At 59.0% G+C, this 25,600-nt stretch overlaps 2 protein-coding genes across 3 annotated transcripts; both read left to right on the top strand.

The window, feature by feature from the left end:
- The first annotated feature begins 1,969 nt into the window (after positions 1 to 1,969).
- On the top strand, positions 1,970 to 5,474 carry BLVRB (biliverdin reductase B). Its single transcript, XM_075020638.1, has 5 exons — positions 1,970 to 2,189; positions 3,425 to 3,586; positions 3,981 to 4,070; positions 4,157 to 4,288; positions 5,204 to 5,474. Exons 1-5 carry the CDS (start codon positions 2,108 to 2,110, stop codon positions 5,365 to 5,367), a joined length of 630 nt encoding a protein of 209 aa, XP_074876739.1. The 5' UTR covers positions 1,970 to 2,107; the 3' UTR covers positions 5,368 to 5,474.
- Positions 5,475 to 6,340: 866 nt separating this feature from the next.
- On the top strand, positions 6,341 to 25,045 carry SIPA1L3 (signal induced proliferation associated 1 like 3). 2 transcript variants are annotated; one of them, XM_075019648.1, is made up of 23 exons: positions 6,341 to 6,424; positions 7,538 to 7,591; positions 9,547 to 9,620; positions 14,374 to 15,936; positions 16,262 to 16,392; positions 16,563 to 16,751; positions 16,844 to 17,018; positions 17,117 to 17,220; positions 17,362 to 17,519; positions 18,466 to 19,042; positions 19,344 to 19,618; positions 20,261 to 20,509; positions 20,714 to 20,863; positions 20,971 to 21,098; positions 21,192 to 21,301; positions 21,468 to 21,898; positions 22,026 to 22,205; positions 22,329 to 22,491; positions 22,591 to 22,792; positions 22,872 to 23,018; positions 23,178 to 23,283; positions 23,544 to 23,625; positions 23,750 to 25,045. In XM_075019648.1, the coding sequence occupies exons 4-23, from the start codon at positions 14,571 to 14,573 to the stop codon at positions 23,897 to 23,899; spliced, it is 5,073 nt and encodes a 1,690-aa protein (XP_074875749.1). In that variant the 5' UTR covers positions 6,341 to 6,424; positions 7,538 to 7,591; positions 9,547 to 9,620; positions 14,374 to 14,570; the 3' UTR covers positions 23,900 to 25,045. The 2 variants fall into 2 exon arrangements, with proteins under 2 accessions (XP_074875749.1, XP_074875748.1); XM_075019647.1 differs by having other exon boundaries at positions 21,465 to 21,898.
- Positions 25,046 to 25,600: the final 555 nt, after the last annotated feature.

Raw genomic sequence — 25,600 nt, 5'->3', positions numbered from 1 at the left:
GGGGGGGGCACACGACACCTTCTCCTGGAGGGTCCCTGGAAGTCTCCAGGGTGTTGTCTGAAGGTCAGGGGTGGCCCGGAGCCCCCCCCCCCCCCGAGCACTCCCACAGACCCCTGAGCACCGCCTGTGACCCCCCAAGATCCCCTGCAGCCCCCCCATAGCATCCATTGCAGCCATCCCCCAGGACCACCTCCAGCCCCCCATAATATCCCCTGCAGCCCCCCCAGGACCCCGCTGCAGTCCCTTTATAGCATCCCCTGCAACCCTGCTCTAGGGCCCCCTGCAGCCCCCCCATAGCATCCCCTGCAGCCCCCCCAGGATCCCACTATAGCCTCCCATGTCATCCCCTGCAGCCCCCCAGCAGCTCCTCTATAGCATCACCCGTACCCCCCCCAGGATCCCCTGCAGCCCCCCATAGCATCCCCTGCAGCCCCACCCCCAGGACCCCCCCCAGCCCACCGTAGCATCCCTTGCACACACCCCCCCAGCCTCCAGGACCCCCCCGTAGCCTCCACAGCATCCCCTGCATCCTACCAGGACCCCCCCTGCAGCCCCCCTACACCATCCCCACAGCCCCCCCCACCCCAGGACCCTCCCCTATAGCATCCCCTGCAGCCTCCCCTCCCTTCCCAGGACACCCCCCCCCCATCCCCCCCTCCTCCAGCAGGAGCAGGATCGGGCCCCTCCCGGCGGTCACCTTGAAGGACCCCACCGGTGACCGGAGACCCGCCCTGTGGGGGGTGGGAGGGATGTCTCCCCCCAACCTAGGGTGCTGTGTGTCCCCCCCCCAGGGTGCTGTCGTCCCCCCCCCTCCCTGCGCCCGTTCCCAGTTATACCGGAGGGTCACGGACGCACCGGAGCCGCCTCCTCCCGGTGCACCGGGACCGGGGCGGAGGGGGGGTGGATGGATGGATGGATGGATGGATGGATGGATGGATGGATGGATGGATGCTTGCCGGGGGCGGGGGGGGGGGGGGGGGAAGGACACAGGGCCCCGACTCACCGTGCAGGGCGGGGGGCGGGGGGGGGGGGGGAGGACACAGGGCCCCGACTCACCGTGCAGGGCGGGGGGCGGGGGGGGGCAGCCGGTGCTGCCGGTGCCGCCGGTGCTGCCGGTACCGCCCGGGCCCGGCTCCCCCCGCGCACCGGAACGCGCCGCCGCCCCGGCAGCCAATGGCGGGGCCGCGCCCCCCCCCCGTCGTCCCCCCCCCACTCCGCTTCCCACCCCCCCACCCCGCCGTGCACGACCCCGCCGCTGCACCGGGAATAGGGAATATCCATCCATCCCCCCCCCGCAAGAATAACCGGGCACCGGGGGAGCGGTGACAGCACCGGCATCATACACACCCCCCCCCGGAAAAACGGAGTGGGGGCGGTGGGGGGTACGGATCGGGACCGTATGGACCGAGGGGGCATGGATCAGGACCCTGTAGACTGGGGGGGACACGGATTGGGACCGTATAAACCGGAGGGGGGGGCATGGATGGAGACAGTATGGACTGGGACCGTATAGACTGAAGGGGGGGGTCACGGACCGGGACCGTATGGACCGGGGAGGGGCATGGATCGAGACCGTATGGACGGGGACCGTATAGACCGGGGGCGGGGGGCGGGGGGGGGCCGCGGACTGGGACCATATAGACCGGCGGGCGGGCGGGGGGGGACTGGGATCGGGACCGTATGGACCGGGGGGGCACCGGCTGGGGTGCATGAGCCGGGACCGTATGGACCGGGGGGGGGGGGCACGGACCGGCACCGTACGGACTGGGACCGTATAGACTGAAGGGGGGGGTGCACGAATCGGACCGTATAGACAGGGGGAGGGGACACGGACCCGGGACTGTATGGACCGGGGAGGGCACGAATCGGGACCGTATGGACCGGGACCGTATAGACCGGGGGGGTACGGACCTTCCCCCCCCGTTCACTGGCCCGGCCCCCGGGGCATTGGGGGGCGGGGGGGGGCGTAACCGGGGCCCCGGGGGCGGAGCCAAACCCCGGTAGCGGGTAGTGGCACCGAGCAGCTCTCGGTGTCCCTGTGTGTGTCCCCCCCCCGTGTGTGTGTGTGTCTGTGTGTCCGGGGTGTGTGTGTGTGTCCCCCCCGGTGATGGCCACCGGGAAGAACATCGTCATCTTCGGGGCCACCGGCAGGACCGGGCTGGCCACTCTGGCCCAAGCCCTAGAGGAGGGTAAATGGGGGGGGGGGCGACATTTGGGGGGACACGGGACATTGGGGACACCCCCTCCACTGCAGCCCCAAAAGGCTGCAGTGGGGAAGGGACCCCCGGGTTGGGGATGAGGAAGGTGGGGGGAGGGGGTTTGGGGGAGGGGGTTGGGGTTGGGGGGGTCACTGGGGTTACAGGGGGGCACTGGGGTTATGGGGGGATATTGGGGTCGGGGGGGGTCATTGGGGTTATGGGGGTATTGGGGTTATGGGGGTCACTGGGGTTATGGGGGTGTCACTGGTGTTATGGGGGGGCATTGGGTTTATGGAGGGTATTGGGGTTGGGGGGGGCAATGTGGTTATGGGGGTCACTGGGGTTACAGAGGGGGGGCATTGGGGGATGGATGGGGACCAGGGGTTCGGTGGCACCCAGGGGCGATGTGGGAACTGGGGGGGGGGGGGGGGGGGGGGTGGGTCGTGAGGGCTGGGTAGGAGCTGGGGGATGCTGGGGGCATGGCTGGGCCTTATAGAGCCTCTATGGGGCAGACCCAGCCTGTCCAGGCTACATAGAGGCTATATGTGGGGCAGACCCAGCCCGTTGGGGCCATATAGAACCTGCATGGGGCCAACACAGCCTGCCCGGGGTAGATAAAGTTTATCTGGGGCAGATGCGGTCTGTTTGGGGCCGATAGAGCCCCTATGGGGCCGACAGAGCCTGTATGGGGCTGATAGGACCCGTATGGGGCAGGGAGAGCCCCTATGGAGCACACATAGCCCCTTTGGGGCAGGCAGAGCCTGTGTGGGCCATATAGAGCCTATATGGTGCAGGTGTGGGGACAGGCAGAGCCCCTATGAGCCGTATAGAGCCTATATGGGTCCGGCAGAGCTGCTATGGGGCAGATGTGAGGCCAGCAGAGCCTATATGAGCTGTATAGAGCCTATACAGGTCAGGCAGAGACACTATGGGGCAGACAGAGCCCGTGTGGGCTATATAGAGCCCCTATGGGGCAGATGTGGGGCCAGACAGAGCCTGTATGAGCCATATAGAGTCTATATGGGTCAGGCAGAGCCCCTATGGGTCAGGCAGAGCCCCTGTGTGCCCCATAGAGCCCCTATGGGGCAGGCAGAAGGAATGCTGAGTCACCCCCTGCCCAAATTGCTGACTCATCATCACGCGATGGCAACAGGGCCCGATCTGGCCTCTGGGCCAAAGGTTTGGGGAACCCCCACCCATCCCTGGGTGCTGTGTGTCCCCCCCAGGGTACACGGTGACAGTGCTGGTACGGGATCGGGCCCGGCTGCCAGCCCAGCATCAACCGGCACGCGTGGTTTTGGGGGATGCACGGGATCCTGCGGCAGTGTCCGAGGCCGTCAGGGGACAGGATGCCGTCATCATCCTCCTGGGGACCAGGAATGACCTGAGTACGGTGACATCAGGGACCCTCCCCAACCCACCACACACCCTGAGACCCCATAGGTTTTGGGGGGACCCCACTGTCCAGGGACCCCCAATGTCGCTGGGGTCCCTGCACCCCATGACCCCCTGGTTTTGGGGGGACCCTGTTGCCCTGGGACCCCATGACCCCATGATCAGGCACCTGAACACCCCCATCACCCCCAAACATGTTGGGCTGCCCCATATCCCCCCATCACCCCCAAAACTTAGGGGGGCTACCCCATAACCCCCCATCACCCCCCAAAACTTGGGGTGCTGCCCCATATCCCCCCCAAAACACACTAAGTTGCCCCCTAACCCCCCCAATCACCCCCAAAGTTTTGGGGGGCTGCCCCCTAACCCCCCCTTGGCCCGCCCCAGGCCCCACCACGGTGATGTCCGAAGGCACCAAGAACATCGTGACGGCCATGAAGACCCATGGCGTCCGCAAGGTGGTCGCCTGCCTCTCAGGTGGGTGTCCCCAATGTCATCGTCATTGTTGTCCCCCAAAAAAATGGGGGTCCCCTAATCTGACCACCCACTTTCCCCCCTCGCAGCTTTCCTGCTGTGGGACCTGCAGAAGGTGCCCCCCCGGCTGGTGCCGGTGACAGAGGACCACATCCGCATGCACCGTATCCTCCAGGATTCAGGGCTCGACTGTGTCTACGTCATGCCCCCCCACATCGCTGGTATGGGGAGGGGGGAATGCATCCCAAAAATGGGGGGGAGGCAGGTTTTATTCCATTTTAACCTCCTGTCCCCTTTTATCCCAGTATCCCAGCTTATCCTTGTATCCCATTATATCCCCCATATCCCATTTTCCCCCCATATGCCATTTCATTCCCATCTCCAACATTATCCCCATATCCCATTCTATCCTCCATCCCATTTTATCCCTATATCCCATATTATCCCTTTATCCCACATTATCCCCCATCCCATTTTATCCCCAAATACCATCTTATTGCCATATCCCATCTTATGCCCATACCCTATTTATTCCCCTATTCCATTATCTCTCCATCCCATTTTATCCCTGTATGCCGTTTTATCCCTATATGCCACTTTATCCCTCATATCCTACTTCATCCCACTTTCCCCCATTATCCCAGTCTCCCCCATTATCCCAGTTTACCCATTATCACACTCTCTGCCGTTATCCCAGTCTCCCTGTTATCCCCCTATCCCCCATCATCCCAGTTTCCCCATTATCCTGCTATCGCCCACTATCCCCCATTATCCCAGTCTTCCTGTTGTCCTGTTATCCCCCATTATCCTGGTCTCCCCATTATCTCAGTCTCTCTCGTTATCCCAGTCTCCCCCATTATATCACTACCCCCATTATCTCACTACCCCCATTATCCCAGTCCCCCCATTATCCTGCTATCCCTCATTATGCTGGTCTATCCCATTATCCCAGTCTCCCCACTATCCCAGTCCCCCTGTTGTCCTGTTATCCCAGTCTCCCTTGTTATCCCAGTCTCCCCCATTATCCCACTATCACCATTATCCCACTCTCCCCCACTATCCGTATCTCCCCATTATCCCGGTCTCCCTCGTTATCCCGGCCTCCCCCGTTATCCGTGTCTCCCGTTATCCGGCAGACGACCAGCCGCTGACGGGGGATTACACCGTAACGGTGGGCGCATCCGGAGGCTCCCGGGTTATTTCCACGCACGACCTCGGCCATTTCCTCCTGCGCTGCCTCCACACCTCCTGCTACGACGGGAAAAGCGTCTACGTCTCCCGGGATTATTCCAAGGATTAGGGGGATCCCTCGGGATCGATTGGGGTGGGCGGTGGCTCCCCGAAATACCCCCTAACTCCCCCCCCCACGCATCCCCAGGGAGATTAAATCCAGTTTTTTCCCAGCCCGGATCCGGCCTTTTTATGTTAGCTGAGCTGAATTAGTTAGGGTGCTCCCCTAATTAATGGGGGGGGGGGGGGGGGGTCCGTCCGTCCGCGGCATCGTTAGGCTTAATTGGGGGGGGGGGGCATCCTGCTGTGTTTTGGGGTGATGCTCGGGGGGGGGCGATCCCGGGATCTCGGTTGGTTTGGGAGCATTGCTGGGGGGGTCCTAGGGGGCTGGGACGAGGATGTGGGGCTGGGGGGGTTCCTATGGGGCCGAGCCCCCCCCTCCGCACTCGTCGCACCCTCCGCCCGCCCCTTCCCGCGGGAACCGCTCCCGTCCGCGCCCTGTATGCAAATGACCCTCCCGCGCCGCGGCCAATCAGACGCAAGGCGTGGGCGGGGCCTCCCCCGCCGCGGGAGAGATCTTACCCCTCCCTTCCCGTATGTAAAATAAAGTTTCCCAGCCGCCCCTCCGATTGGCCGCGTCACCGCCGGCCCCGCCCCGAAGAACCGCCTGGGCGTGGCTTAGACCGGGAGAGCGAGGCGGGGGCGGAGGGGCGGAACGCTGGCTCCTGATTGGCTGCGCGCCGCATGCCAGACCTCTCTGATTGGTCCCTGAAGGAGCTGTATGTAAATAAGAGGTCCCGGCGGGGGGTGGGGAGGCTGTGCGGGGCGTATCCCCAGTTTGGGGGTCCCACCCCCCAACTACAAACGAGGCTCCTGCTCCTTTAAGAACCCCTCCCGCCTCAGCCGACCCCCACCGCCCTCTGGCGGCGCGGAGGACGGCCACCCCCCACTTCTCCCGAAGCCCCGCCCCTCCCTCAAGACTCCGCCCCCCTCCTCCCTCCCCGGCGGCGTGCGCTTCCCCTCCCCTCCCCTCCCCTCCCTCAGTCGCCGCGCGCGCGCGCCGGCCGCAGGCTGCCCTCGCGCCGCTCGCCCGCCCCCCCGATTGGCCCGTGCCCTCGCGCCGCCGGGTGAGAGACACCCCCCTCCCCCCCCCCCCCCCCCCCCCCCCCCCCGCTTCCTCCACGCGCCGCCTCAGTCTCCCCCGGAGGCTCGGGGGAGACGGACGGGGAACGGGGAGCTGCCGCTACCGCGTTCCTGTCAGGGAGGGCCCGGGCCTTTTGGGCCTGGCTTTTGGGCCTGGCGGGCGAGCGGGGAGGGGTCCCCGACAGCCTCCGGTTCCCCGCTTCCTTCTCCACGCTGGGTGGTGGCCGGCGTTGCCGGGAGTTGTAGTCCTCGGGTACCGCCTCGGGCCTGGAGGGAGCGGGGAGGTGGGGGTAGGGGTGTGGGGGGGAACTACAACTCCCAGCGGCCCCCGTGAGGGAGGAGGTTGGGGGGGAGGCCCCGAGGGGTGCGTCTGGGGGGCTGGGAGAGGCCTGGGGCTTCGTGGAGGGTTGGGGGGGGGGGCTTGGGGCTTCGGGAGGGGCGGTGGGAGAGGCCTGGGGTTTCGTGGAGGGGCTTGGGGGGAATGTGTTTGGGGGGGGGGGGCGGCGGGGCTGGTACACTTGGTGTCCCTATCGAGGCCTGTCGCTCCTTGCAGGGGGGGCAAAGACGTGGCTTTGCTGGTTGGGGGGGGGCTGAGGGGAAGAGCTGGGGAAGGGGCTGCTCCCCCCCCTCCTGCCACCAGCCCCTTTGGGGGCTGGGGGACAGCTTCTGTGCCCTGTAGTGGAGCTCCCCCTACAATGGGGGAAGGGCTGTTTGGGGGGGGGGCACTGCTGTGAAGGGGGTCACCCCCTGCCCCAACAGTGAAATCTGTGACTCTTTGGGGGAGCAGATAATGGGGCAGATGGGGCACCCACATCCTGACCTAATTGAGGCTGGAGGCAGAGCGGGGGGGGGGGGGGTGTTCAATCAGCCATTCATCACCCGGGGGTTTGTGTTGAGTTTTTCCTTTTTTATTTAACTAATTTTAAATAAAAACTAAAAGCCACACAGCAGCTGATGTCAGCGGGGAAGGGGACACACACACACACCCACACACACATACACCCATGGTGCAAAGGCTTTAACAAACCCCCCCGCCTTTGTTAGGCTGTTCCCCGACTTCCTTCTTGTTTATTGATATTATTCTTTTTCTCCCTCAGCGCTCGACGGGGAGCTCGTAATAAAAGGGGCTGCATCATCCTCACACTCGGCAGGTAGCTCCTTTAACCTCCCTGCCCCTGCAAACTGGGAGGGGGGGGGGGTCAAACGAAGTTTTTGGGGTGCAACAGGGCTCTGAAAGCTAGGAGGGAAGCTGGAGACGGGGGGCTTAAAGACAGCCCCCCAGGCCACCCCTGTGTTTTCCAGAGCTGCCTCCTCAGGGAGCAAATCAGCATGGGGAACTTGGAGAGCGCTGAGCGAAGGCAGCACGCCTCTTTTTGAGGTTAAACCGCGGGGGTTTGGGTATACCACAGGTCTGTTTTGGCTGCGAAATGCTGCTGGCAGCGAGGGGGGGAGACCCGGCAGTTGTATTTTTTTAGAGAGGGGGGCCCACGGTGTTTTCTACTGGGACTCGGTGGGTGTTAACAGATAATTATAAATTCAAGTCTTTATTTTTATTAAGTTTAAACTTAGTTCTAGCTTCCAAATTCCCCTCAGAAAAGATATTCCGCTGGAATTATTTTCTTTAAAGCGGGGCAGGGAATAACTAGAAACCCCCTCAAAAAACCCAGAGCTCCCCCAAAAACCAGCCAGGGTTTCTCTGAACTCATACCACACCCCCCCCAACCCAAGCATGCCGAAGCGAAACGGCCACAGGATTATTCCCTTTGTCCCCAGTATAAATAGGATTTGTTTGAGCTGGGGGGGGGGCGGAACTGTACAGATCCCGAAAGGTGGGATTTCTTTTTCCTCATATAGTGAAAAAATGGGTTAATTTGGCAAGATTTTGGCATGGGAAGGGGGGGCAAACCTGCGCAGGTGCCACGTTGGCAGGAGCTTCAGCTTTGCCCAGCTCCGTTGGGGAAATAATAATAATAAAAAATAAAACCCCTCCCCGAGCGTTGCGAAGCCTCCTCCTGCCAAGGTCGGGGCAGCAATTAAACGCAGGGAAACGATCAGGATATTATGCAAATGAGCTTGGGGCAGCATTGAGGGGGGTGGGGGTCAGGGCACCCCAAATTTCCAGGTCGTGCTTTCAGTGCTGCAGTCCCGGTACCTGTTCCTAATTTTCACACACCCCCCGCCCCCCACCTCACCAAAATGCTGCTGCGAAACCTTCCCGCGGGTTATCAAAGGCGTATTTTTATTTTCTTTTTAATTAAATCCCCATCGTCAAACTTGCCTCGTCCTGACCTATTTGCAAGGCCGAGTCGGGGCTGTTTGCTAACGAGGCGCTGCTAATGAGGATATGCTGACGGGCTTCGCTTGAGACCTGCATCCTTGCTGCCGCGTGAGGGGCCTTTTCAGTTTATTTAGGAGTCGGGGGGGGGGATCCCGGGGCGACAGCCCGCCTTCACCTGCCCCCCCCTCATTAATTTCATTGCTGTAAAGCCCACTTTGCCTTAATTTTTGGCCAGTAATGAGGCTGCCGTTACTTCGCACTCGCAGGCTCCAATGCTGCTTGGCTTTTTTGGGCAGAAGGATGGGCTTTTAGTTGTTTTTTGGGGAGGGGGGGGGGCCACAAGCTCAGCATGGATTTGGCTGCACTTCCCCGCCTGGCTTCTGCAGGTTGGTGCTTGCTGCTTGGGCGAGCAGCTCCACTCAGCTCGCTTTGCCTGCTGCTTTTATCTGCGTTTGCTTTTGAGGGTTGGTTTTGGGGTTTATTTATCAGGTTTGGGTTTTTTTAGCAGCTTATATTCTCATTTAAAACCTCTTGCAGCAACACGATCACCATTCTTGCCTCCCTACCCCTTCCCCAGCTTCCACATTGCCCCTTCATTCCTCTTCCTTCTGGTTTTTGAGCTCCCCAGAGCTTTTTTGAGGAGCAGAAATCCCACATCCCTTGGAAATCCCAAGAACGGGGCGGCAGTTGAGGCCCTTGAGGTGTGACCCCATTTTTTAACAGCGTTCTGTGCTTCGGGAAGTTGCGTGGGTCGATCGCACCGGTGTGAGCCCCCCCCTTCCCTAGGTGAAACTTTAAACCATTTCTTTATTTTTCCTTTTAATCCAGAGTTCCTCGTCAAATTTGGACCCAAGGGATGCCAGGAGCGCCGTAGGAGACCCCTCTTCCCACCCTCCACCCCGGTAAGGAGCTTTGCGCCCCTCCTCTTCATCATGGCTGTTCCAACAGTGGGACGCTGAGCCGGCCAGAAACCGTCGTCCCCTCCGGGCGAGGATTACAGCTCGTCCGACGTGTTTTTACAGTGAGACGTAGCATAAAAAAATAGATTTAACCCAGCGAAGGGGCCAAATCTGGGGGGATTTCACGGGGCGGGGCTGCGTCTTAACGAGCTCTTTCGCTCCGGACAATAATTTATTGAAATATCCCAGTGTTTTGGCCAACCCCATCCTTGGGCACTGCCATCCAGAAGTGAGATAGCCGAGATCTCCACGTTGGCACGTCCCCCGGAGCCCAGGCAAGTAGGAATTTGTCCATATTTATGGCTGTGCTGAAAAAGCCTTTCGTTTGATTAGCGTTAATTAAGCCGTCTCCATCAGATAAAGGATAGGGAGATGGATCGGCTTGCCGACGAGGTCCCGGCTCAGGTTTTATCCCCTTTTTACCCCCCTTTTTGCGCTGAGAAAATTAATGGCGTTCTCATTGCCCAGTAATGGGGATGATTTGGCTTTAACCACCCCCTAATTAAGCACAAAGTTGCCAACCTCTTCACTTAATTGCTTTACTAATTTCTTCTCCGTCTTGGCCATCGATGGTTTTAGTCTTGGCTTGTACCTGGAGCCAGGTTTGGCTTGGGCCAAGCGTTGGGAAAGCCAGGGTGACCCCAGCCCCTCCCCAGCTAAACCCCTCTGCTCCTGAAGTATCTTTTTGGGGCTGTTTCATCCCAAAAGAGTCCTGGGATGATTTTTTTTTTTTCCTGAGAAGCGATGCAGGATGTATGCCTCGGCATCCCCCGTCGGTAGCAAACCTGTGCCGAGGAGGGGAGAAGGAACCGGCAGCGAATTTTGGGGTGATTTTGATCTCATTTGGGGCCAACCAGGAGGCAGAAAGGACCACATGGGTCATTAAATCTTTATTTTTAATTGGAAATAGGCAGGGTCAGACTTTCTCCTCTGGCTCACGAAGGCATCTTGGATACAAAAGAGTTAAAAACTGTCACTTAATTTATCAAAAGCCTGTGGTTAATAATTAAAACCTCTTTCCCTCCCCCCTCGTTAGCTGGGAAGGGCTGGGTCTTGCTTGTGCAAATTACAGCTTTGGCTCTGGAGCAGCAGGATTGGGCTCAAAAATCCCAATTTTGGGTTCCGCTGAGAGAATGGGATTGAGCCGGGGGGGTTAAGCCTTTTCCTCAATTTATTACCCTAAATTAGGTCTGTGGGGCACGATGCAGCTCCTGAACCATCGCTTATCCCTGTGCTGGGACCCCTTCAAAGGATTGAGGGACCTGGTTCTGCCTGGTGCTGGCAAACCCGGCACGGTGCCACCGATGTCAGTGCCATCAGGTTTCCCCAGCATGGCTAAAATAAAAAATTAACACCTGCAATTAATCTTTCAGGCTTGTTCCGCTTTCCCTCAGCCTGTAGAGGCTTGGAGGGGGAAGAAGGATGTTGGGGGGGGGGGCTCTTCCCATATTTTATGCTAAGAAATAGGACAAGATTCCCTCATGGATTGATTCCTGCCGGAGCAGGAGCCCAGCTCGGCAGATAACAACATTGTTAATTCGAGTTGCGGTGCTCTGGTGACGTAGAGATTGGATAATCGGATGCCAGAAATGTCAATCTGGGGAAGATCCTGGAGAGATTGGGGGTCTCCCCAAAACATGGGGCTGCCACAGGAATAAACAGGGAATAGACACCGCTAAAAACCTTGTGAGATACTAAACCGCTCTTTTTTTTTTCCTCTAAAAGTAGCTCTGAAGCCCTAAAGGGCCATAAGGAATGGGAGGCAATGTATTTTTTCATAGTTGGTTCAGAGGGCTCATGCAGCATCCGAGGAAGGAAAAAAATCCCCCTAAATCTTCCCAGTTGGGGTCATACGACCGCAGGAAGAGGGGACCCATCGTCCCTGGCTGCAGGTTTATTCTTCTGCATCCCTTTTTTGGGAAGAGCATTCCGGGAATCCTGTACCCTCATGGGTACAAACCTCCTCCTAGGAGTTCCCCAGCACTTCATCTTCATCTTCCCTCTTCATCTCGGCGGCTGTTGGCAAGAGATTAAATGAGATTATTTCAAGAGGGGGATTAAAATGGGGGGGGGGGGGGGGGGGGGCGGAAGGGGGTTTCTAGGAATAAAAGCCGTGGAGCAGCCACCTGATTTGGGGTGTTGGGGCGTGAGAATTGGCACAGAGTGGTCTTGGAACCCTCCTGGGTTAGGCTCTGCTTTGGTTTAAATCCCTAAATCTGGTTATTCCTCACCTCTCCACTGTATTTTAATCCAAATTTGGGTAATTTGGAGGCTTGCAGAAGGAAGGAGAGGGTCTCTTTCCTACCAGGCGCGATGCTCCGTAGCGGGATACAGATGGATTTAATTAATCACCTGCTGATTCGCAGCCCGGGTGAGGGGCTTGCCACTGGAGGAATGTCAGGCGCCGTTTTTGGGGCGGAAAGACAGATTTATTAATTGCCGATGTCTATTTTCAGCCTGAAGGGGTGACAACGGTGGGTGATGCTGCGGTTTGGGGGGAAACGCTGATGGTTTGTCAGATTAATCCAAAACCCTCGAGTTTTCCAGATAATGCAGGGATTTAGAAATCTGTTCCGAAGATGGGTTTGTTGGTTATTTTTGCCCAGCGGCTCCAGATCTGGGATAGGACAGTGGGATTTCATCTCCGGCTCCTTTCCCAAATCAGGATGGGCTGAGGAGGAACTGGAAAAGCATCATCATCACCCTCTTCCTCCTCCTCCCACCCTGCTCCTGCTTGGCAAAGGGTAGAGTCTTTAGCTGATTATTTTTTTTGGAGTATTTTTAGCTTATTTTGGGTCATTCCTCCCCAGATTCAATGAATAAAAGGGGGTTTTGGGGACACTGTGTCCCCACAGTAACCAGCGCCACTGTGGGAAGAGGAGTTTTCTTTGGAAAAAAGAGTTTTCTCTGGAGTTTTGGGGGGAATAGAGGGAAACGTGTGTATTCTGCAAATATATCTTTACCCTTGGAGGAGCCGATGAAGGGGAAGTTGACGCCAGGGCCCCAAAACTGGGCATTATACCCCAAAAAGCCTCAACTGGGAGCCCCGATCTCACCGCCCAGCTTTGCCCAAGCTCCTTTCCACGGGATGTAGGGGAATTATTGCCGGTGAGACCTGGCATTGACAGCTGGGGATGCTCCTCTGAGAAGATCTGCCTTTGTACCTGCTGCCTGCTCATTAGGCTGCATTTAATTAAGGCTTTCAGGTATTGATTTAACATCCCCTCCCAACAGACGTGATCTTAGCCGGCTTGTGGTGTAATTAGCGGGGATTAGGTGAGCACCGGACAGGAGAGGAGGCTTGTCCGCCGTGCCGGTGTAGGTTAATGCCCAACACAGACGGATTAAGACTTGTCTGTCCGTCTGTCCATCCCAAACCCGCCAGCAGCAAGCTGCCTCAGGGCTCTGGCTTCGCAAGATCCCGGTGGAGAAACCAAAGCAGGGTTGGCAAACTGGAGACAACCGAGGAGAAGGCTGAGGGACTCGGGAGCTCTTTCGGCAATCTCTTCCTGTACCTCTCAAGTGGATTGAGCTCAAGGAGCAAAATCCTTCCCCGTGCAGGAGAAGATCAGATTCAAGACCACCTGAGGAACCTCAACGGATACAAGTTATTGATCAACCATTTGGAGGCAGGAGTTGAAGGCAAGTTTGCTGGTGATACCCAACTGGGAGATGCTGTTGACTCTCTTAAGGGACAAGAAGCCCTTGTAGGAGGATCTGGATAAATCGGAGCATCGGGCAATGCCCTTAACAACATGCTCCAACTCTTGGTCAGCCCCAAATCGGTCAGGCAGTTGGACCAGATGATCGCGTAGGTCCCTTCCAACTAAGTCTATGGGACCCACTGAGGTCCATCCCTGAGTCCTGAGGGACTTGCCAAGCTGCTCTTCCAGGAAGGTCATGGCAGTCAGGTGAAGTCCCTGGAAGACCGGAGAAAGGGGACTTTCCACTGGTTTTAAGAAGGGTGGAACTACTGACCTGTCTGCCTCCCCTCTGTGCCTGGGAAGATCATGAGAAGATCATTCTCAAAGCTCTGCAAAGGCACGGGGAGGACAGGGAGGTGATTCAGAACAGCCAGCGTGGCTTCACCAAGGCCAAGTCTCATCTGACCGACCTTCTACAAGAGAGTGACTGGATCAGCAGACAAGGGAATGTGAACGGAGAACAGAGAAGGACTTGGGGTTACTTGTAGATGAAAAGCCCAAAAAGCCAACCGGATCCTAGGCTGCAGCAGAAGAAGCGTGGCCAACAAGTTGAGGGAGGTAATGCTCCCCCTCTTTTCCGATGAGATCCCACCTGCAGCACTGTGTCCAGGGGTCTTCAGGACGAGAAGGATGTGGATCTGTTGGAGTGGGAGGCCACGGAGATGGTTGGAGGGCTGGGACACCTCTGCTATAAGGAAAGGCTGAGAGCTGGGCTTGGTCAGCCTGGAGAAGGTGCCTGGTGGCTCTTCAGTACTCATGGGGACAGACTTTCTAGTAAGGCCTGTCACGATAGGGCAATGGGGAATGGTTTTAAGCTAAAAGAGAGGAGATTTGGACTAGATGGAAGGAAGAAATTTGTTACGGTAAGAGTGGTGAGGTTGCCCAGAGAGGTGGGGGATGCTCCCTCCCTGGAAGGGTTCCCCACCAAAATAATCCCATGGTGTTCACGCTTGCTATACTAACCCTCTGCTCTTCCCCCCTCTCCACTATAGGATGGCCCAGGAGATGTGACAGCACCCAGCGTGAGCACTGATGCCAAGGAGAACCATGCGGCAGCAGTGCAGTGAAGCTGAGCATCGCAGGGTTTCACTCGCTGGAAGCCAGACGGCAGCGATGGAATCCGTTCCAGCACGGCAGCGGCAATGAAGGGCCCTGTCCCCCTGACTCAGCTTGGCTCCGGCACCGGACCATGAGCTCCCACCGCCCCCCGCGGCACGACGGCTCCGATGCCGAGGGTTGCCCAGCGGCATTTTGGGTGCAAAATGGCAGTGTGCCGATGGTGGGGGGTGAACCCTCTCGCCTGGCCACCACCACGCCAGCCGTGCCCAAAATGGGGGTGCGCGCCCGCATTGCTGACTGGCCCCCCAAGAGAGACGCTGTCAAGGACCCCCCTGCTGGCACCAGCCCGTGCCGGGACGCAGCAGGCAGCCGGGATGCCGCTTGCTGCCGGGGTTTTGCCAGCGGGCAACAGCCCCTCACCAGTGTTTCGGGCTTTAAGGCCCTTCACCGCCTGGCACGGCGGCGATCCAAGGACGTGGAATTTCAGGAGGGGTGGCCCCGTTCCCCAGCAAGGGGCTTGGCACCACTGCGGCACCGGAGCAGCAGCGAGGTGACGCTGAGCGAGTGTGACCCAGAGGAGCCGGTGGAGCCACGGGGGACCAAACTGGGGGGGGCCACTGGACTTTTCCGCGAGTATGGCAGCACATCCTCCATTGACGTGCAGGGCATCTCAGAGCAAAGCTTCTTTGATATGCTCAATGAATTTCGGACCAAGAAGCCAGATCGGCGAGCCGCAACGCCCGAGCGTCTTGGGGAAGCTGGTTTTCCTTTAGGATCATATTCCGGGATCAAGACGGAGGGTAGGAATGGGCCCCGGGATGAGCCATTGGTGCAGTCCAAGGAGAAACCCCGCAGGAGGTGTCCCAAAGGTGATGCTGGAGGCGAATCCATCTTCAAGAAGCTCCGCAGCAGCCGAAACGAGGGGGAGCCAGGGAAAGAGCCAGAGGAGCTGCGGGCACCAGAGCCAGGCAAGGCTTGGGTGTGCCAGAAGAGTTTCGCCCACTATGACGTGCAGAGCATGCTCTTCGACCTCAATGCTGTGGCCGTCAATCGTGCCGTGGTAGCCCAACGGCGAAACACCACCACAGGCGCCTCGGCTGCTTCGGCCGCCACTGTTCGTGCCGGTGGGTTGGGAGGATCGGATCCGGCATTTGCCAGCACTGAGGACCTTAACTGTAAAGAGAATTTGGAGCACGATGTGGGGGATAACACCAGCAACGAGCTTCTCCTCAGCTGCCCCCATTTCCGCAACGAGATTGGCGGCAGCGGCGAGCGCAATGTCAGCTTCTCCAAAGCCTCGGCGGGTTCCCCGGGGATCCCAACGGTCGAGGGGGGCTTCCCAGAGCCTGCCCTCGATGTACGCCCCACCAACGCTGGCGTCTCGGTGCTGGAGGTCCCCAAGGAGCTGCAGAGGAACCCCAATCGGCTCAAGCACTACAGCGTCGAGCACGTGGACCTCGGTGCTCGCTATTACCGGGATCATTTCCACGGCAAAGGTGAGGGGGGGCACTCTGGGGGTATTTTGGGGGGTCCACAGCCTCGCCTCATTGCTGCGAGAGCCTGGGGGACACTGATGCCAGCCTTTACATCACCTGTAATGATCGGAGGGTGCAACCTGCTCTTAAAGCCCCCCTCAAAATCCTTCCTCAGAAGCAGGGGAGGGTTGGAATGTCACTGAGGTACACCCAGCTCCATCCCCACCTCACGTTACAGGGCTGGGCTGGTAGGAAAGGTCACAGTGATGACTCCTCTGTCCCCCCGCATCCGGCTCCTGCGTGTCTGCCCCCGCCGTGCATCTTCCATCCCTGTTTTTCTCACCAGAGCACTCTAACTACTTCGGGGTGGACGAGAAGCTGGGCCCGGTGGCTGTCAGCATCAAACGGGAGAAGCTGGAAGACCACAAGGACCATGGCCCCCAGTACCAGTACAGGATCATCTTCCGGACCAGTGAGGTATGTTGCCGTGGCAGGGGGACTTGAAAACCAGTTTGGGAATAGGAAAACGTGCCCGTGGGTCTGTTCCCGCAGGGGCCATGCCCGGCCCAGTGGAAGGTCTCTCTTCCCATCAGGACTCGAGGTGCTTCACCATCCCTTTTTCCCCCGCCCCCCTTATTTTTTCCCAGCTGGTCACCCTGCGGGGTTCCATCCTGGAGGATGCCACCCCTACTGCCACCAAGCACGGGACGGTCCGGGGACTCCCACTAAAGGATGCCCTGGAATACGTCATCCCAGAGCTCAACATCCACTGCTTGCGCCTCGCCATCAACACACCCAAGGTCACCGAGCAGCTCCTCAAACTGGACGAGCAAGGGGTGAGTGGCGACAGGGACAGAACAGGGGTCCTGTCAGCTCCTTAGAGGGGGCAGGGGGGGAACGTGGCTGACCCCCCTGCTCTTCCCTGCAGCTCTGCCGGAGGCACAAGGTGGGCATCCTCTACTGCAAAGCCGGGCAAAGCTCGGAGGAGGAGATGTACAACAACGAGGATGCAGGACCCCCCTTCGAGGAGTTCCTCTCCCTCCTTGGGGAGAAGGTTTGCCTGAAAGCCTTCAGCAAGTACGCAGCCCAGCTGGACACCAAAAGTGAGTAACACCGGGTCCCATTCACGGTGAAAAGAGGTGGGTGGGACACACGGGGACCCCCACCTACCTGACCACCTGCCTCCCCCCTGCCCCTGCAGCCGACTCCACTGGCACCCACTCCCTCTACACCACCTACCAGGACTACGAAATCATGTTCCATGTCTCCACTATGCTCCCCTACACCCCCAACAACCGGCAGCAGGTAACTACCCCATTCCCAAACTGGTTTTTGCCCCACCACTGCAGATTTGGGGCTCTCCGTCCCCAGATCATGCACAGGCATGGTGGATTGGGAACTGTCTGTCCGTCTGGGGCTCAACCATCCTTTGTGTTATTGTTCTAGCTGCTGAGGAAGAGGCACATAGGGAACGACATCGTCACCATCATCTTCCAAGAACCCGGAGCTTTACCTTTCACCCCCCAAAATATCCGTTCTCACTTCCAGCACGTCTTTATCATCGTCCGAGCCCACAACCCCTGCACTGACAACGTCTGTTATAGGTGAGCCCCCGTACACCCCCCGCCACAGCCTAACTGTGTCCAAGGGGCTCTGAATTCGGGGCCTGCCTACAGCTGGGGCAAGGGGCTGTTTGCCTCACATGAGGGTGGCATGGAGGTTTCTCCCATGCTTCCGGCTTCTTTAAAACAACTGGGGCACCGGAATAGGGGTGAAGGCAGTCAAATCCCGTTGGCGGCCAGTCTCTGTGGCTCAGTATTGGGTTAATATCATTATCAGTGATCTGGAGGAGGGGATCGAGCCCACCTTGGGTTTGCCAAGTTGGGTGGAAGCATTGGATCTGCTTGAGGACGGGGCAGGAAGGCTCTAAAGAAGGATACAGACAGACTAGATCGGTGGGCTGAGGAAATTCAACAAGGCTGAGCGCCGGGTCCTGTGCTTGGGTCACAAGAACCCCAGGCTGGAAAAGGATCGGCTGAAGATGGGCCAGCACTGTGGCCAGGTGGCCAATGGCATCCTGGCGTGTATCGGGAATAGCGTGGCCAGCAGGACTAGGGAAGGGATCGTCCCCTTGTGCTCGGCCCCTCAACTGCCATGGTGGCTTCTGGGCCCCAAGAGAGTTTGAGGTGCTGGAGCATAGCCAGAGAAGGGCAACAAAGCCGGTAAAGGGTCTGCAGAACGAGTCCTGTGAGGGCACTGCACTGGGGGAGGTTTAAATTGGATATTAGGAACGATTCCTTCACGGAAAGGGTTGTTGAGCACTGGAACAGGCTGCCCAGGGAAGTGGTGGAGTCACCATCCCTGGAGGGATTTAAAAGATGTGTAGATGTGGCACTTGGGGACATGATTTCATAGTGGACTTGGCAGTGTGTGGTTAAAGCTTTGACTCGATGATGATCTTGAAGGTCTTTCCAACCTAAGTGATTCCACGATTCTATAATTTTATCAAAGCCAAGTGACCCTAACCAGTTCTCCTCTCCATCCCCCAAGTGTGGCTGTCACCAGGTCCAAAGATGTCCCACCCTTCGGACCCCCCATCCCCAACGGTGTCACTTTCCGCAAATCTGACGTCTTCCGAGATTTCTTGCTGGCCAAGGTGATCAACGCGGAGAACGCCGCTCACAAATCAGACAAATTTCACACCATGGCTACTCGAACCCGGCAGGAATACCTGAAGGATCTGGCTGAAAACTGCGTCACCAACACTCCTATCGATTCCGCTGGGAAGTTCAACCTCATCTCACTGGCTTCCAAGAAGAAGGAAAAGACGAAAGCCCGAGCCGGGGCCGAGCAACACAGCGCAGGGGCCATTGCCTGGCGTGTTTCTGCTCAGGATTTTGCCCGGGGAGCGGAGATCGCTTGCGCCTTGGGTATTTCCAACGAATTCGTGGTCTTGCTTGACCTCAGCGCCAAGGAGGTGGTCTTCAACTGTTTCTGCGGGGACGTCATCGGCTGGACCGCCGACGCTTCCACTGTCAAGATCTTCTATGGCCGAGGAGATCACATCTTCATCCGGGCGGCTGAGGGTGGCCCCGAGGACATCAAGGAGATTGTGCAGAGGCTGAAGGTGAGCCTCCAAAACAAAAAAACCTTGACCTCCGTCCCCTCCCCAAGTTTGTGTAGGTCCTACTTAAATGCAGATGACGTGCTCAGGATGTTTTCCAATGCAGAGGAGATCTGGGCTTTGGGAAAGCGGGGGAAAAATCCCCTCTGAGGTGGTGGGGAAGGGCTGTGGTGGGGCCAAGGCTGGCTGCAGGATGAGAGGTGGGGAGGATTTGAGGGTTGTCGAGCAAACGGATTTTGGAGGAGCCATGTGGTGGGTGTGAGCCCCCTCTCTGCTGTCCGCCCGTCCTTTCCCATGACCCCAGGTGATGACAGATGGCTGCGAGACAGTGGACATGACCTTGAGGAGGAACGGGCTGGGCCAGTTGGGCTTCCACGTGAAGTATGATGGGACGGTGGCTGAGGTGGAGGATTACGGCTTTGCCTGGCAGGCCGGTTTGCGGCAGGGCAGCCGGTTGGTGGAGATTTGTAAGGTGGCGGTAGTAACCCTCACCCACGACCAAATGATCGACCTCTTGCGGACCTCCGTCACGGTTAAGGTCGTCATCATCCCACCCCACGAGGATGGAGCCCCTCGCAGGTAAGTGGTGGCTTTGAGGGGGGGGACACACAAAGAAGCCACCATCGCCATCTGCCCCTGCAAGCCCAGCTTTTCTCCCAAAGCTTTTGTGAGCAAAGCCCCACAAGCAGCCAGGGATTGGTGGGGCACGGAGCAGACCTCACCCACGGCGACCTTCCTGTCCCTGGCATGGGCACACAAAGCCTAATTAAAACCAATTAATGATGGACAAAGTCTCCAGGCTTTGGAGAATATCCCCTTTCTGTCACTTAATACAGTGCCCCATCCCGCTCACGGGGTTCAGACCCTTCATCATGGAAAGCTGGCAGCAGACCCCTTGCTGGCAGCTTTTTGGGGGGTGGGGGTATTTTTGGGTTGGGGCATCCTGCTTTTCCCCTTTATGCGGCTAAGTCGGTCACATCCATGCATTGGGCAGGAAGGTGAGATGGCTGATATGATTAATTAATCATTAAATTGTAATTAAATAGCCTGGAAGGATGTTGCTTTGCCCGGGATGGGATGGTTCTGGCTAAAGTCCTGCCAGGCACCGGTTTCGGTGGCACTGGCCAGCTTCATGTGCCATAAACACAGAGTGGTGCCAGCTTTGGTGTTTATGGCATGAAGCCGGCAGTGCTTATGGCATGATTGTCACCGGTTTCGCAGGGGCTGGGCTGAGACCTTGGAGATAAGCAACGCGGAACCGAAGGGAGAGACTGAGAATTTGCCGTCTGGCTACCGCCCGCCGTACCGGAGCAACGCCGGCTGGCAATGGAGCGGGCCGGCCTCACACAACACAGCTCCAGCTAGTAAATGGGCTGAGCCACTGGCCCTCGGCCATGGGCAAGCGATCGGCCGGTCGGCTAAGCAGCCCACTGTGCCCTACCGGGAGCCGCAACCCCTGCACAGCAAGAGGTGAGGTACCGGGATGGGGGCAAGGACAGCGGCCGAGCATGGCCCAGCTCCAGGTTTTGGCAGAGAGCAGCTTCTCCGCACCCTCCCCAACTCAATTCCAGCTGTTGGCCGGCAGCTGCTGGTCTTGCCCGCTCTGGAAGCGTGGGCAGGAGCAAGGACAATCCCTTATTTCCCGCTTCTTCCTGCATGTATCTGTGGAGCCAGGCCAGTCAGCTTTCCCGAAACCCCCCATCCCACCTCCTCCTCGCCAGCAGGAACGGAGAGGGCGCAGCCGTACCGGCAGCCCTCGGGCAGCTTCTCCGCACCGGGCAGAGCCGAGACAGCCTACGCTCGCTATAAACCCTCTCCAGAGAGGTGGGTGACCGCTGCGGGGACCCTCTGGGGTCCCATGGGTGCAAATCAGGGAGTAACATCGGCATTTTGGGGTGGGAGCTCAACCCGTCCCCCCTTTCCCTTTGCAGGTATGTTGCCTCACAGCGGCCACCGTTGCCCTTTGAGCCGCACACCGGCCATGACGGCCCCTCCAGCGGTGACTCCTCATCCGGGGGGCTCAGTAGCCACGAGAGCACCATGGAACGGCACAAACCAGGTACGGTAAAGCAGGTAGAGCCAAGGGACGTCACACTGTCACCCCCGCGGTGGACCTTTGGGGTCAAGGGTGGCCTCTCTGGTGACATTGCAGAGCCGTTGTGGCATGTGCCGGCGCAGTCCAGGTTGCCGGGAAGCGGCGGGAGCAAACGATCTGGCAGGCAGGAACCGACAGGCAAGGATTCTCCCAACCGGCACTCCAAGGTGAGCCATCCCTCGGGCTCAGAAGCTCCAGAGTCCCTCACAGAGGCTTTGGAAGCAATGGGGTGATCTGTGGGAGCGCCCCCCCCCCCCCCTTTTTCCCCTTTTGGGGAAAGCCCAGATGCCAGGGTGATGGGCAAAGGGGGGGTTGCTGTGGCTGTCCCAGCAGGGTGACACGCAGTACTCAAGCCACTCCAGCAGCAACACGCTCTCCAGCAATGCCTCCAGCAACCACAGCGACGACCGTTGGTTCGACGTTCCTGATCCCATCGAAACCGAACCGGATCCCCTCTCCAAAGGCGGTTCCAGCGACAGCGGCATCGATACCACACTCTACGCCTGCAGCCCTGCTGGTGGCGGCAGTGGAGGGGCTGGTCCCAAAGCCCCCCGCCCAGCATCGCAGAGGGACAAGGTTCCCAAAACCCCCTTGGCATCCTACGCCGGTTTGCAGGATGATGGTGTCCATCCCGGTGACAAGAAGAGGGAACCGTCCCCAACTGTCAGTACCGGCAGCCAGGGTAAAAGCTATCGGCATAAAGCGGGGACCCCCGGAGCCTCGGGGACCCCCGGCAGCAGCCCCGATCCTTTCAAGCAGCCCAGGTAAGAGCCCCCCCCCCGCCATGGGGAAGGTACTGCATCCCCCCCAACCTTTGGTGGGGGGAGGGCAGTGCAGGGCACGATGCCTGCACCCCTTTTCCCCATGGTAAGCCTCGCTTGTCTTCCCCAGCAGCTCAAACCCACGGCTGGGCTACCCTGGCTACAAAACCCCCTCGGCTGAACCCCCCCGGCCCCCCCAAGCCTCCCAGCTTTCTGCTTCGGTTCCCAAATCCTTCTTCTCCAAGCAGACGGTCAGGAACAAACATGCCACAGGCTGGAAACGTGCCGATGACGCACCGGATCCCAAAAAGTAAGTGCCGGGGAGGGGGGATGGTGAAGGCTGCAGGTCTTGGACCCTCTAAAAAGGATCTTATTGGGGGGGGGATGATGAGGGTGGGGTCCCAGCACGGTCTCAGCCCCCTCTGTGTGACAGGCAGGTGGACGCCAACACCAAGAACGTTTTTGGGCAGCCGCGACTGCGAGCGTCACTGCGGGATCTACGTTCCCCCCGTAAGAGCTATAAATCCACCATCGAGGATGACCTCAAGAAACTCATCATCATGGACAGCGCCGCACCGGAACCGGAGAGAGCTGGGGTGAGCTGGGCTTTGTCCTGGGTTAAGGTGGGGGCAGGGTGGGGGTGTCCTTTTGCTGCGGGCGGGGGGTCACCCCACTTTCTTTTGGCCCCTGCTTAGTCCCCGCAGAAAGGGCTCCAGCGGACGCTGTCGGATGAGAGCCTGTGTGGCGGGCGGCGGGACGTCGGTTACGCCGCTGGCGCGACGGCAGCGGCGTCCTTGGACACCGACGTCCTCTTCACCAGCGCCTATCCCTCCAGCACCCTGCCTAGCCGCCGGCAACACCCCCCCACTGCCAACGGCAGCCTCCCCGAGAAGAAATGTGAGCGAAAAGGGATACGGATTTTTTGGGGGGGGGGTGGGGGTGTCGCTTGTCCTGATGGCACCTCTTGTCACTGCAGCTGCCATCTCCGCCTCTGAGCTGTCCCTGGCCGAAACACGGGACAAGCCCCCCCTTCGCCGAATCGATCCCGGGATGATGCCTTTGCCAGATACGGCAACCGGGCTGGAGTGGTCCAGCCTGGTGAATGCCGCCAAAGCCTATGAAGGTAGGGCTCTGCACCCCCCCCCCCCCCGCAAAAAAAAAGCCTGTGTGTGTCCCCCACACACAACGCATGCCCCCCATTTTGGGGTGCAGGGCTCCCTCCATCCCCATCTGTGGTGGGGGGGCAGGAAGATGGATGCTGAGGCGGCAACTGCCTTCGCAGTGCAGAGAGCCGTCTCCCTCTTCTCCCTCACCGACTCGGCGCTGAGCCCCGACCCCCCTGTGCCCCCTGAGAGACAGCCGACGCCACGGGGGGGGCCCCCCCTCAGGTATGGGGCTGATGGGCGAGTGGCAGGGGGTCCCGTGTGTTCCCTGTCCCTCCCCCTCAGGTATGGGGCTGGTGGGTGAGTGGCAGCGGTGGGGGGGGACACACTACCCCAGGGTCCTGGGTGTCTCCTGTCCCCCCTCCCTCAGTTATGGGGCAGGAGCGTGGGGGCCACCCTGGGGTCCTCAGCTGTGGGGGAGGGGGGGGAGGGGGACACTTCGGGGTCCCCAGGTCCCCCCAACGGCGTCCGTCTGTCCCCTGCAGCCAGCCCCCGCCCCTGGACCTGCCAGGGAAGGTCTCCCAGTTGGAAGCCATGTTGAAACAGCTCCACAGTGACCTGCAGAAGGTAAGGGGCTCAGAGAGGTGGGGGGACTGTGTGTCCCCGTCCCCCCCCCATCAGAGCACGCTGAGCAGTGGGGTGTCACTGTGTGTGTGTCCCCACCACGGGACCCCCCCTTTCCCCCCCCCAGGAGAAGCAGGACAAGGTGGTGCTGCAGGCGGAGGTGGCCAACCTGCGGCAGAACAACCGGCGGCTGCAGGAGGAATCGCACTCGGCCGCCCGGCAGCTCCGACGTTTCGCCCGGATCTTCTCCGGCGCAGTCGAGAAAGAAGAGCTGTGAGCGAGGGGGGGCCCCCCCCCCGGGGACCCCCGGGGACCCTGGCACCCCCGCCTCCCCGGGTCACTAATCTCCCTGGGGACACCAGCCCCCCTCCCAGCCCCCTCCCAGGGCTGGCTGGAATGTCCCTATGGGACTGGGAGCAGCCTGAAGGGACTGAGGGCATCCGTATGGGACTGGGAGCATCCGTATGGGGCCAAGAGCATCGCTATAGGGCCATGAGCCACCATACTCGGCCAGGACCATCCCTGCAGGGACAGAAGCAGCCCTATGGGACTGGGAACTTCTATACGGGGCCACGAGCCTCCATATGGGACTGAGGGCATCCATATAGGGACAGGAGCATCTATATGGGGCCAGGAGCCACCACAGGGGACTGAGAGCCTCCATCTGGGGCCATGAGCTTCTGTAGGGGGCTGAGGGCATCTGTATGGGACCAAGAGCTTCCATATGGGACTGGGAGCCTCCTTATGTGCCCAGTAGCCACCATATGGGACTGGGAGCCTCCATAGGCACCCATATACAGCCGGGAGCAGCAGGCAGGGGCTGGAGCTGGGGTACTGGGGATGTTTCACTGCAAAGGCAATAAGGGGGTGAGAGTCCCCCCCAGCCCCTTTTTTTTTTTGGCTGCAAACTCATGAATAATAATAATGAATAATATAATAATTAATAATAATAATCTTCCAGGAGAGTTTGAGATGTAACGAAGAACCTAATGAGCACTTTCTCCAAAAAAAAAAACAAAAAAACAAAAAAAACAACAAAACCAACAGAAACAAAAAAAAAACAACAAAAAAAAAGAAAACCTAAATTATTTTCTAGAGGAAACAATGCCTGGAGTGGCTCAGGAAGGGTAAAACCCCCTGCGTGCCCCCCCCCCCCCAACTCCTCCCCCTCTCCCCAAATCTTCTTTATAAAACACTATATTTGTATAAATTGCACCGTTTCTAACCTTATTTTTGCCTTTTTTCTATCCATTTTCTGCACTGGGGGGAGGTGGGAGGGGGTAAGCAGTTGCCGGGTGGGGGGGCAGAATGGGCATTGTGAACCCTGCTGGCCCCCCCCCCCCCCAACCTGAGGGGGCGTCCATGAGAATTCCCCCCACACTTTGTGTATATGGGAGCATGTGTATTATTTTATATGGACCTTGTTGTCTTAATATCCCCCCCCATAATTTTTGCTAATAGGAATAAAAATGCTGCCCCCCCCCCCCCCCGCCCGGCCCCAGGGCTGTGTTTTGTAGCTTGAATTTGGGCCGGAAAGACAATAAAAGTGGGGGGAGGACAACACCACGGGCCCCCCCCCTCCATTTTGGGGTGCTGGGGAGGGAGGGGGGCACAGAGACGAGGCGGGGGGGGGGGGCGACTCTGCCCATGGTTTAATGCACAGACACTCAAAAGCACACACCGACAACAACACGATGGGGGGGGGCACGGCTTCGATTTTTTGAGGGGGGGGACAGCGGGCATCCCACAATGTGGGGTGCCCCCCCGTAGCCCCCCCCTTCTTCCCCCCCCCCCTTTTGCACCAGGAACAACAGATACCCACCACATGGAGCAGCTCAGCTTGGGGGGGGCCCACTGCCCCCCACCCCCAATTAAAATAAATACCCCCCCCCCGGGCTGGGGGTAGGGGGGGAAGACACAGGGGCTGCCCCCCCCCTTCATTTTCACATCATGCAATGTCTTGCCCCCCCCACCCCCC

This window comes from Buteo buteo, chromosome Z, assembly GCF_964188355.1.
Source record: "Buteo buteo chromosome Z, bButBut1.hap1.1, whole genome shotgun sequence".
Taxonomy (NCBI): domain Eukaryota; kingdom Metazoa; phylum Chordata; class Aves; order Accipitriformes; family Accipitridae; genus Buteo; species Buteo buteo.
The sequence above is the reverse complement of the archived record's forward strand: the minus strand, read 5'-3'. Positions and strand labels throughout refer to the sequence as shown.